Source organism: Citrus sinensis, chromosome 8 (genome assembly GCF_022201045.2).
Source record: "Citrus sinensis cultivar Valencia sweet orange chromosome 8, DVS_A1.0, whole genome shotgun sequence".
Lineage (NCBI taxonomy): Eukaryota > Viridiplantae > Streptophyta > Magnoliopsida > Sapindales > Rutaceae > Citrus > Citrus sinensis.
Window position 1 is genome coordinate 268,012 of NC_068563.1, and position 12,559 is coordinate 280,570.

The 12,559-nt window shown below is 40.3% G+C and overlaps 2 protein-coding genes across 3 annotated transcripts; both read left to right on the forward strand.

Annotated features, from left to right (window-relative positions):
* Positions 1–1,727: 1,727 nt before the first annotated feature.
* Positions 1,728–5,081, forward strand: LOC102615063 (probable galacturonosyltransferase 3). Of its 2 annotated transcripts, XM_006486534.4 has the most exons (9): positions 1,728–1,894; positions 2,060–2,112; positions 2,219–2,258; positions 2,476–2,517; positions 2,588–2,725; positions 2,972–3,109; positions 3,189–3,523; positions 3,607–4,552; positions 4,659–5,081. In XM_006486534.4, exons 1-9 carry the CDS (start codon positions 1,826–1,828, stop codon positions 4,932–4,934), a joined length of 2,037 nt encoding a protein of 678 aa, XP_006486597.2. In that variant the 5' UTR covers positions 1,728–1,825; the 3' UTR covers positions 4,935–5,081. The 2 variants fall into 2 exon arrangements, with proteins under 2 accessions (XP_006486597.2, XP_006486598.2); XM_006486535.4 differs by lacking the exon at positions 1,728–1,894 and having other exon boundaries at positions 2,054–2,112; positions 2,614–2,725.
* A 134-nt stretch (positions 5,082–5,215) lies between these two features.
* LOC102607478 (pentatricopeptide repeat-containing protein At2g17210) lies at positions 5,216–7,644 on the forward strand. The gene has a single exon (XM_006486776.4). The coding sequence runs from the start codon at positions 5,247–5,249 to the stop codon at positions 7,509–7,511; it is 2,265 nt and encodes a 754-aa protein (XP_006486839.4). The 5' UTR covers positions 5,216–5,246; the 3' UTR covers positions 7,512–7,644.
* The last annotated feature ends 4,915 nt before the right edge of the window (positions 7,645–12,559 follow it).

Genomic DNA, 12,559 nt, shown 5'->3' on the forward strand with positions numbered 1-12,559 from the left:
GTGGGCTTTGATTGTATTATATATAATAGAGTTAGACTATTGGCACCCCTTCCTTGATCTTGTAAAACCCCTATCATATTATAATTACATTTTAAGAACATATATAAATAGAATTAATCTCATTTATATTTTCTTTCTCTCTCTTCAATTTCATTTTACTTGCACAATATAATTTTTTTTTTAATCATTAGAATAATCTGAATTTAAGAAGCAATCTATAAATTTTTTTAATCATTAAATTAATTTAAATTTAAGAAGCAAATTTTTAAGCCAAAATAATACTCTTGTAATATATGTAGTAACAAAATTAGGATACAACATTGTGAGAAAATAAATTAAATAAAATTTTATGTCACTACAAATAATCTTTTAAGAATTCTCAAACTAATTGTTGCACCGAAAGTTTATATGTACGATAAAATTGTATTGGACCCATAAAATATTCAATATTTTATAAGGTTTTTTCTTACTTTTTCTTTTAGAATTTTCTTATAAATTAAATAATAAAGAAATTTTGAAGAAAGGAATACAATTATTAAGACTAAAAGAGTGAGAAATTTATTAGAAATTACAAGATTTGTAAATAATAATAGTGTTTATTTAAAAAAAGCTTACTTTTAACATTTAAATGGAATATAATTAAAAAGAGGGTTTCAAAAGGATTTTGGAGGAGATGCTAATAGTCCCACTCTATATAATATTTAAAGAAAAATTAAAAGCCCTTAATAGATGGGAAGGCAGTGAGACTTGTTTGCTATTTGTGTATTGGAATGGAAGCTTTTATAAATAATTCAAAACTTACCTCTTTTCTTACTTGCTTGAATTCTGTTGGCATGCAATCTTTTAATCAACTTTTTTTTTTTTTTTTTTTTTATTTTATGCGTAACTGAGGTTGTGAAGTAAGCTGTGAAAAATTATTTTCTTACTCATGATTTATATATCTTCTGTGCTTGGAGCTTTGTAGGATCCAATTGATCATTTTTTTTTTTATATTTATATATAATAATACTATACAAAAGAATATTCAAAATCATCACTGACAAAACTAATGTGCTGCAGTGTCGAGATTGATTAATGGATCAAAATGAATAAATTCAGAAAAGACAAAGACAGATCAACTGCTTACCCCTACCTCTTCATCACGAAAATTTTATTAGGACTTCATATCTTTCTCTCCCTTTTTATAATCTTTTTTATGCGGATAAATTCTTAAATTATGTAGATTAGTGCAAGCACGCTATAAAACTGTATGTTTTTGTAGTGTAATAAAAATTACATTTATTAAATTATATAATTTAATCGTGTATATGTATTAAAAAAAATGAAGATACCCACACAATTAAGAATAGTGATGATATAAACATAAATTTTTGTACAAATTGATGTGTCATTAATTTATTAGTTCGATAAAAATATAAATAAATTATGTGGACTAAAAGATATTTAATTCAACTAATTTTATCATGCCACATCAATTTATACAAAATACATTTATACAAGAATTTATGGTTATATCATTACTCATATATATATATATATGAGTAATTTTTTTGTCAGAAATTTTAAAGTGTAGAAAAATCTGAGAAAATTTTAAAATCACATAACTTTAAAGACTTACAATTTTAAAGGCTTTCCGCACTTTAAAATTTATTATTAGAATATTTTTCATAGATAGTAAAATACGTGCTTTCGAATTTCCACGTCAGCGGTTCCGCGTCCGCCCACTCTCATCATGTGCACAGCCTGCGTATTTTAGCAACTTCCCTTGTAACGACAATTTCTGTAATATCCACCGCCGTTTTGATTCACACACTCTCTGATTTCCATGGAAGCTCGTCGACGTTTCTTTACACTCTCGAGCTTCGATCCTTTGCTTGTCGTCGCTCTCTCACTGGTACGCCTTGACGTACATTTTCAAACAGTTACTCACACTCTGCTGTTTAATCACATATCAACGATTCGCTGAATCAGCTCTTGTAATCACACCATTGGTTTACTTAATTTTTGCTTAATTACTCTTCTAATTTTCCTCTAGTTCAATAATTTTTCACATTCGCAGGTAATTGTTCATATTACAACCGTCAATGCAGAGGTCCCAGATGTTAGAAGACTGTAAGATCACTCATAAACCATTTTTAATCTGGAATTTAAATTCCGATTTTACCCTTTTGATTGTGATTATTATCCTTAATGCTTCAAAATTTTGTGTGTTTTTCAGCCAAAGAGAGCTTAAAGCACATCGGCCCTTGTATGATAAGGTTTAACATCTGTCTTATTTGATATGATTGCTACTATTGTCAAAACCACTTTTCATAGAGCTCTTCCTAGATAAGAAATTACTTGGAAGTGCTTTTCCGAGAGGCATAGTTTGGATTTCCTTGTGGTTTCTCTTTTATTTCTTTTGCTGAGCATATGATTGAGTTTTACAGCTAATGATTATATTTTAAGTCTCCTTTTTTCTTTTATGGTGAGAAGGGTGATGGTGCTGCGAGGTTCAACAATGATCCAGACATAAAGGTAGTCAGCGAAATTAGTGTACTTGGTGACTGATGGTTTTTGTCACTTATATTCCTCTGTTTATGTGTAGGATATTGACATAATTGCTACGTACAGTGATGTTTCTGGTGCTGTTCGAATTAGTAGAGTGAAAATGAGTCACCTTTCTGCTTCATGGATCTTGGAAAACCCTGCTGATGGAGATAATGGCTTGCCAAATAGTTCCCAGGTACTTAAAAGTTGATTTTAGCATCAGATTTCTGATCACACAGTTCACTGAAAATTGAAGAACTTTTGAAGTACTAATTTGAAATAGTCTACGAAATCATGGAAGCCATGGATATATGAGAAATACAATGCCCCCTTCAACCTTGATTTCATTAATATTCTCAACTCTGTGGTTGACATGGCCACTTGAGTTATTTTATTATTAGAGAAACAAACATGTAAATTGCTTTATTCTATCCACTTTTAGACACTGGGAGATTCATTTCAAGCCGGTATGAATTTAGAAGAAAATGTTGAATATCCTATGGGTGATCATCAATCTGAAGAAGTTGGATTTTTCAATCGTCAAAAGCCCCCACTGAGTCCAGTGAAGCTTAAGCGCCAGGTGAAAAGTCAAATGCATCTACCTGTTTCTATATGCATTATGTGAATTTGATGGATATCTAACATTCCTTGCCCTTCAGATGTTGCGGCAGAAAAGGATGGAACTCCGAACAGCAGAGCTTATCCGACAAGATAACGAAAATGACAACATAATGCAAGAAACAGCATTTGAACAGTCAAAACGACTTGAACCCAGAGTCACAGGGAAGTATAGCATATGGAGGAGAGATTTCGAAAGTCCAAATACAGACTCTACTTTGAAGCTTATGCGGGACCAGATAATTTTGGCCAAAGCATATGCACATGTTGCCAAGTCTAAGAATGAAAGTAGCCTTTATAATTCCCTTATGAAACACTGCAAAGAAAGTCAGCGTGCTATTGGAGATGCGAATTCTGATGCTGAGCTTCCCTCAAGGTATTGCTACTTTATATCACTGTTTTGTTGTCTCATATTTTGTCTTTCTTGGCTTTAATGCAGCTCATTTTTACTGGTTCTAGTGCACTTAATCAAGCACAAGCAATGGGTCATGTTCTTTCTATAGCAAAGGACCAATTATATGATTGCCCTACAGTGCAAAGAAAATTTCGAGCCATGATTCAGTCAACTGAAGGTACTGTAACTGCACTGAAGAGAAAGAGCTCATTCTTGATTCAGCTAGCTGCAAAAATTGTCCCAAGACCTTTGCATTGCTTACCATTGCAGCTAGCAGCAGATTATTACCTGCAGGGTCATCACAAAAAGGAGGAGCAGATTAACGAGAAGTTTGAAGATCCATCTCTCTACCACTATGCCATCTTTTCTGACAATGTACTTGCAACATCTGTGGTTGTTAATTCTACTGTGGCACATGCAAAGGAACCAGAGAAACACGTTTTCCATATTGTGACAGATAAATTAAACTTTGTAGCAATGAAGATGTGGTTTCTTGTCAATGCTCCTCCAAAAGCTACAATTCAAATTGAAAACATTGATAGTTTCAAGTGGTTGAATTCTTCTTACTGTTCTGTTCTTCGTCAACTTGAATCTGCCAGACTTAAAGAGTATTATTTCAAGGCAAACCACCCTTCCTCGCTTTCTGCTGGGTCTGACAATCTCAAATATAGGAATCCGAAATATTTGTCAATGCTCAATCATCTTAGATTTTACCTTCCTGAAGTTTATCCAAAGCTAGAAAAGATATTGTTTTTGGATGATGATATAGTGGTTCAGAAGGATTTGACACCTCTTTGGTCTGTTGATCTGCACGGGATGGTAAACGGTGCTGTGGAGACCTGTAAGGAGAGCTTCCACAGATTTGACAAGTATCTCAACTTCTCTAATCCGTTAATCTCTGAGAATTTTAGTCCAAATGCTTGTGGTTGGGCATTTGGCATGAATATGTTTGACTTAAAAGAGTGGAGGAAGCGAAACATCACTGGAATATATCATTATTGGCAAGATGCGGTATAGCTTCTTTATCTCTTTTCTCCTGGAATCCCTTCCGAGTATGTATTTGTTTCTTGAATGCTGTGTAGTATCCTTTGAATGCTAACGGAAAATTGTTTTGCAGAATGAGGACAGAACCCTTTGGAAACTTGGCACGTTGCCACCGGGATTGATCACCTTTTACAATCTCACCTATCCGCTAGACCGGAGCTGGCATGTCCTGGGACTTGGCTACGATCCAGCTCTGAACCTAACTCAGATAGACAATGGGGCTGTCGTCCATTACAATGGAAACAACAAACCATGGTTGGATTTGGCAGTCTCTAAGTACAAGCCTTACTGGTCTAAATATGTAATGTATGATAATTACTATCTTAAAAATTGCAACTTTAGGGAATAACAATTCTTTCTGTTTACTCTTATCACACACGCAAACACAATATCTCGTCATAGGAAAAAGGGCAAAAAGATGAAAGTCTCAAGTGTCTTGTAGCACTCATAGAAACTCTTAACGTTTTATTTTGTGAAATTAATATTTCATTCTTTATGTCTCCTTTAATTAGCATGGCAAATACAAATCTAAATCGTCGGCCTATGTTTGGATTGAGGCATTCTGGAACGGTTATTATTATTATTATTTTTTAAAAAGAAACAAACAAAAGAATAAGGTGAAAAAAAAAGGGAAAAGAAAAAAGCGGCCTTGGATATATAAATGCAATTTCCCACTTCTGATTCGTTGGCAATGCGGTTCCCGACAACCAGTCTCTGGAGCTTAAGGCTACATACTTGGAACTTGAGAGTCAAAGAGTTGTCGAAAAATGGAAAATGGCAAGAACTTTTTTCCCATTACCATGAAACGAAGAAAGTTGTAGTTGATCTAAATGACCCTTCAGTGTATCCTCTTGTTGTCAAGGCATGTTCAAATCTCTCGTATATCCATGGAAGGTTAGTTCATGCATGTTTGGTCAAGCAAGGATATGAATCATTTACTTCAATTGGAAATGCCCTGATGGACTTTTACATGAAATGGAGGTTTCCAGATTCTGCAGTGGCAGTGTTTGATGATTGCATTTGTAGAGATTCAGTTTCTTGGAATATAATGATACAAGGGCACCTTGATCATGGTACTTTAGGGGAAGGACTTTGGTGGTTTTATAAAGCTAGGGTTGCTGGTTTTGAACCCAACAATTCTATTTTAGTGCTTGTCATTCAGGCGTGTCGGTGTCTTGGAGCTTACTATGAAGGATTACAAGTTCATGGCTATATAATTCGAAGTGGGTTTTGGGCTGTTCATTCAGTTCAAAATTCTGTGCTGAGCATGTATGTGGATGCTGACATGGAATGTGCACGAAAATTGTTTGATGAAATGTGTGAAAGAGATGTTATTTCTTGGAGTGTGATGATTGGGGGTTATGTGCAGAGTGAGGAAGCATTTTCTGGCTTGCGGCTGTTTCGACAGATGGTTTCCGGTTTCAAGAATGAACCAGATGGACAAAGCTTGGTTAGTGTTCTTAAAGCCTGCACCAATTTAAGGGACTTGACCATGGGAAGAATGGTCCATGGATTAGTGATTTATAGAGGTTTAGGTTGTGATTTATTTGTCGGGAACTCTTTGATTGATATGTATGCAAAGTGTAAAGATACCGACTCTGCTTTCAAAGTTTTCAGTGAGATGCCCCAAAAGAACAAGGTCTCGTGGAATTCTGCCTTATCCGGACTGGTTGTGAATGAAAAGTATTCAGAAGCTCTATCACTGCTTTATTCCATGGGAAAGGGGGTGAACGAGGTAGACGAGATCACTCTTGTAAATATTCTCCAGATATGCAAGTGTTTTGTACACCCAATGGAGTGCAAGTCAGTGCACTGTGTAATACTCCGGCGGGCATTTGAATCAAATGAATTAGTATTAAATTCTTTAATTGATGGTTATTCAAAGTGCCATCTCGTTGAGCTTGCTTGGAAACTTTTTAATGACGTAAAAAAACCAGATGTGGTATTATGGAGCACAATGATTGCTGGGTTCACACTTTGTGGTAGGCCTCGTGAAGCAATTGCTGTTTTCCAAGAGATGAACCAGGCACAGGAGAAGCCCAATGCAATTACCATTATAAATCTACTCGAGGCTTGTTCTGTTGCAACTGAACTGAGCAGCTCAAAGTGGGCACATGGAATTGCAATTCGCAGAGGCTTGGCAGAAGAAGTAGCTGTTGGAACTGCAGTTGTTGACATGTATGCGAAATGTGGTGCCATAGAAGCCTCAAGAAAGGCCTTTGATCAAATTTCCAGGAAAAATATTGTGTCATGGAGTGCCATGGTAGCAGCATATGGCATGAACGGTCTTGCACATGAGGCATTAGCTTTGGTTGCTGAAATGAAACTGGGCGGTCTCCAGCCCAACGCAGTAACAACTCTCTCAGTGTTATCTGCTTGTAGCCATGGTGGATTAGTTGAAGAGGGACTTTCCTTTTTCAACTCAATGGTTCAAGATCATGGGGTTGAGCCTGCATTGGAACATTACTCATGCATGGTTGACATGTTAGCTCGGGCTGGAGAGCTTGATATTGCTATAGATTTGATTAACCAAATGCCTGATAATTTGAAGGCAACTGCAAGTGCTTGGGGGGCTCTCTTAAGTGCTTGCAGGAGCTATGGAAACACAGAGCTTGGAGCAGGAGCCACGTCTCGTATTCTTGAATTGGAAGCTCAGAACTCAGCTGGCTATTTGCTTGCATCAAGCATGTATGCAGCAGGTGGCTTGTGGGTTGAATCTTCAGGAACGAGACTGTTAGCCAAGGAAAGAGGGGTGAAGGTTGTTGCTGGTAACAGCCTGGTGCATGTTGATAATAAGGCTTGTAAATTCATAGCGGGTGAGAAGGCACAGTCCCACCCGCGCGGTAGTGAGGTTAACATTATTGTTAAGCAGATACACAATTGTATGAAATTTGATGAGGGGAATGATTTTTTTGGGTATCTTTGAATGATTTAGAAATTGTTACATATTGGTAATGCAAATTACAAATTCCGGTAAGTTTAATACATGGCGCACTTCACATTATGTACAGCATCATTTAGATATCACATAGTGTCCGGATTTTGTAATGTAAAGATTCTTAATTGGAAAAAAAAAAAAAAAAAACTTCTAAAACGAAACACCAATATGAATATGATGATATTGAATATGTTGATGCGAGATTCTGGTTCTCCTCGTTTTACTACCAGACTCTCTACTCGATCAACTTCACCACGACCAGGAGGTCTCCTCGTAAGGCTTCTTCTCCAGAGGTTCCTGCGCACACAGACAAGTCAGAGTACGCCGGTCGTTTTCCCGGCGCAAACCCTCCGACGCTCAAGTCAGATATGAAGGTTCGGGGAACGCTTGCCACAGATCTTATGGTTTTTTCGTAGTTTTCTCTTCTTTAGAATTCTTTAGCTCTCTTCTAATCTCAAAATTGCTAACCCTTTTACCTTCGTTGGCTACCTTTTTATAGGCTTCCTCTGAATCCCAGTTTTCCGCAGCCTACGTCCGTTGTCCTCCCACCTCTCGAACGTGGATTCCCCATTTCCGTAGTCATGGGTGGTTGCGTGACCTTCGTGCCTAGATTCTCGGGCTGGAGAGCATGCCTCGCCAACTGTCGTTGACCGGGTCTCCTCAAATCAACCCTTAGCAAGAATACAGCAGGAATGGCTTTATGTTTCTTGCAGGAAATTGGCCTCGCGGATGACGTGCTTCCTGGTGACTTCCTGGTCGAGGTGACCAATAACATCCTGGTCGAGGTGATGTGCTGGAGGTCACCACATATTTTTCTAGTCGAGATGATCTGCTCAACCATTTGCTCACTTTTACTTTGAGGAGAGCACGATAATGTATGAGAAAACACCTTTATCTTGGTCACCCTATTTCATTCCCTAAACACCAGTCCCCCAGTTTCTAGTGTTGAGAGTGAAACGAATCAAGACTGGAAACTTTAGTGGTCTGCTCGTCTTCGCTTAGTTGAGCAGATCCTGGTATGCTTGGCTTTCTGTCTCGCCATGAAACAGGCTTTGAGACTTTGGTGAGCCTTTGCATGCCTTAGGAATTTTTACAACGTTTGGGAGTCTGCTCGCCTTCGCTTGGTCGAGCAGATCCTAGCAAGCTTGGCTTCTGGTCTCGCCATAAATAGGCTTTGAGACTTGATGAGCCTTTGCATGCCTTAGTAAATTCTTCAATGCTTGGGATTCTGCTCGCCTCCTCGTGGTCGAGCAGATCCTCGCACGCTTGGATTCTGTCTCGCCATAAACATGCTTTGAGACTTGGTGAGCCTTTGCATGCCTTAGTAAATTCTTCAATGCTTGGGATTCTGCTCGCCTCCTCGTGGTCGAGCAGATCCTGGCACGCTTGGCTTCTGTCTCGCCATAAAACAGGCTTTGAGACTTGGTGAGCCTTTGCATGCCTTAGTAATTCTTCAATGCTTGGGATTCTGCTCGCCTTCTCGTGTTCGAGCAGATCCTGGCACGCTTGGCTTCGGTCTCGCCATAAACAGGCTTTGAGACTTGATGAGCCTTTGCATGCCTTAGTATATTCTTCAAGGATTGGGATTCTGCTCGCCTTCTCGTGGTCGAGCAGATCCTGGCACGCTTGGCTTCTGTCTCGCCATAAAACAGGCTTTGAGACTTTGATGAGCCTTTGCATGTCTTTGATTCTTCAAGGATTGGGATTCTGCTCGCCTTCTCGTGGTCGAGCAGATCCTGGCACGCTTGGCTTCTGTCTCGCCATAAACAGGCTTTGAGACTTTGAGCCTTTGCATGCCTTTGATTCTTCAAGGATTGGGATTCTGCTCGCCTTCTCGTGGTCGAGCAGATCCTGGCACGCTTGGCTTCTGTCTCGCCATAAGACAGGCTTTGAGACTTTGAGCCTTTGCATGCCTTTGATTCTTCAAGGATTGAGATTCTGCTCGCCTTCTCGTGGTCGAGCAGATCCTGGCACGCTTGGCTTCTGTCTCGCCATAAGACAGGCTTTGAGACTTTGAGCCTTTGCATGCCTTTGATTCTTCAAGGATTGGGATTCTGCTCGCCTCCTCGTGGTCGAGCAGATCCTGGCACGCTTGGCTTCTGTCTCGCCATAAACAGGCTTTGAGACTTGGTGAGCCTTTGCATGCCTTAGTAAATTCTTCAATGCTTGGGATTCTGCTCGCCTCCTCGTGGTCGAGCAGATCCTGGCACGCTTGGCTTCTGTCTCGCCATAAAACAGGCTTTGAGACTTGGTGAGCCTTTGCATGCCTTAGTAATTCTTCAATGCTTGGGATTCTGCTCGCCTTCTCGTGTTCGAGCAGATCCTGGCACGCTTGGCTTCGGTCTCGCCATAAACAGGCTTTGAGACTTGGTGAGCCTTTGCATGCCTTAGTATATTCTTCAAGGATTGGGATTCTGCTCGCCTTCTCGTGGTCGAGCAGATCCTGGCACGCTTGGCTTCTGTCTCGCCATAAAACAGGCTTTGAGACTTTGATGAGCCTTTGCATGTCTTTGATTCTTCAAGGATTGGGATTCTGCTCGCCTTCTCGTGGTCGAGCAGATCCTGGCACGCTTGGCTTCTGTCTCGCCATAAACAGGCTTTGAGACTTTGAGCCTTTGCATGCCTTTGATTCTTCAAGGATTGGGATTCTGCTCGCCTTCTCGTGGTCGAGCAGATCCTGGCACGCTTGGCTTCTGTCTCGCCATAAAACAGGCTTTGAGACTTTGAGCCTTTGCATGCCTTTGATTCTTCAAGGATTGAGATTCTGCTCGCCTTCTCGTGGTCGAGCAGATCCTGGCACACTTGGCTTCTGTCTCGCCATAAGACAGGCTTTGAGACTTTGAGCCTTTGCATGCCTTTGATTCTTCAAGGATTGGGATTCTGCTCGCCTTCTCGTGGTCGAGCAGATCCTGGCACATCTGCTCGAAGGTTTTAATGCTCCCCCGAGGAAGTTTCCTGTACCACTCTCGTGCACGTCCCTCAAGGGATAGTGGGAACACCCTGCACCTTTGGGATTGAGATAATCCTTATACTCCAGTTATGTCGTTGAAACGCTCTATGTGCACCAGCGGATCCGTTCGTCCCGAATACCTAAGGTCTGGGAGGCGGAAATCTCTCGGAATAACTGCCCTCATGATCTCTGCTGCGAGCGGTGATTCTCCGTCCAGCATTATCCTTCAACCAGGAGCTCTGCTCCTTCCTTGCATGTCGTCAATTATCTGCGCTAGTCTGCGCACTTCCTCCTCCAGCTGCACTGCGCGACCAGGGTCACGTGCTGCAGCTTGATCCCGCTCTTGCTCTACATCAAGCAAGTGTTGCCTCAACTCCGTTTCCTTTGCATTTGCCACCCCGTCGTCCTCGTCAAAAATCTGTCTTGCCGGGGATTGCTCTTCCTCTCTACGGAATTCTCCCTGCAGAGGTATGTTACCTCTCTCACCACCAAATCTCCCGGTGGTTTGACTTCTCCTCGTACTATCGGGACCTGGAGCCACTCCCCCAACTCTCATCCTTTCCTTCTGGGTTACCCTTCGTTCACTCCGCAACTCATGCAGGATGGTTGTCAGGGTCTCCATCTGCTTTTCCATCCGTTCCATCCGGTCGAACATGGCTTTTTCCCGTGCTTCACTGGCTATCTCCCTCAGAGTCACGGAATCGTTAAGCCTCATATCACTCCCTTGTGCACTACTTCCTCCTGTCTCCATTGCTTTTCACTTGCTTCACTCCTCTTCTTGCTATCAACAGAAGCTTTTTGCTCAGCTCCCCACAGACGGCGCCAAAATGTTGATGCGAGATTCTGGTTCTCCTCGTTCTACTACCAGGCTCTCTGCTCGATCAACTTCACCACGACCAGGAGGTCTCCTCGTAAGGCTTCTTCTCCAGAGGTTCCTGCGCACACAGACAAGTCAGAGTACGCCGGTTGTTTTCCCGGCGCAAACCCTCCGACGCTCAAGTCAGATATGAAGGTTCGGGGAACGCTTGCCACAGATCTTATGGCTTTTTCGTAGTTTTCTCTTCTTTAGAATTTCTTTAGCTCTCTTCTAATCTCAAAATTGCTAACCCTTTTACCTTCGTTGGCTACCTTTTTATAGGCTTCCTCTGAATCCCAGTTTTCCGCAGCCTACGTCCGTTGTCCTCCCACCTCTCGAACGTGGATTCCCCATTTCCGTAGTCATGGGTGGTTGCGTGGCCTTCGTGCCTAGATTCTCGGGCTAGAGAGCATGCCTTGCCAACTGTCGTTGACCGGGTCTCCTCGAATCAACCCTTAGCAAGAATACAGCAGGAATGGCTTTATGTTTATTGCAGGAAATTGGCCTCGCGGATGACGTGTTTCCTGGTGACTTCCTGGTCGAGGTGACCAATAACATCCTGGTTGAGGTGATGTGCTGGAGGTCACCACATATTTTTCTGATCGAGATGATCTGCTCAACCATTTGCTCACTTTTACTTTGAGGAGAGCACGATAATGTATGAGAAAACACCTTTATCTTGGCCACCCTATTTCATTCCCTAAACAGAATATTCATAATACATATGAATTTATATGAATTTTATGGTAGGCTAGTAACAAATAACTTATTTTGAAAAATAAATATATGGATTCTTAAATGAAATTCACTAATAAAAGAGGCCGAATGTTTGAATATCTATTTTTATATCTTGCAGATTCAATTGTCATTTCTTAAAAAATGAGAGATTATCTATTAACAGTGATGATAAATATTTCAAATATTTCGTTCTAAATTCATTCTAAATGATGGGGTATTTATTAAGTGGACGATAATTTTTTATAAGATTTAAGTAAATTAATTATATCATCTCACCAATTAATCTAAAAATACTACTACATTATCTGAGATAATTTTTAAAATAAAAATTTAAGATACGTAGCATTAATTTGCGTATCAATTCGGTATATCTTAGGATGTCATTGGGTTTTATGGGCAATCCGGTGATACCGAAGGACTGTTTACATGACTGAAACGGCATTGCAAATTACGTTTTGGTGAAATACACAGAAACGAAGCGTTTAGTAACTT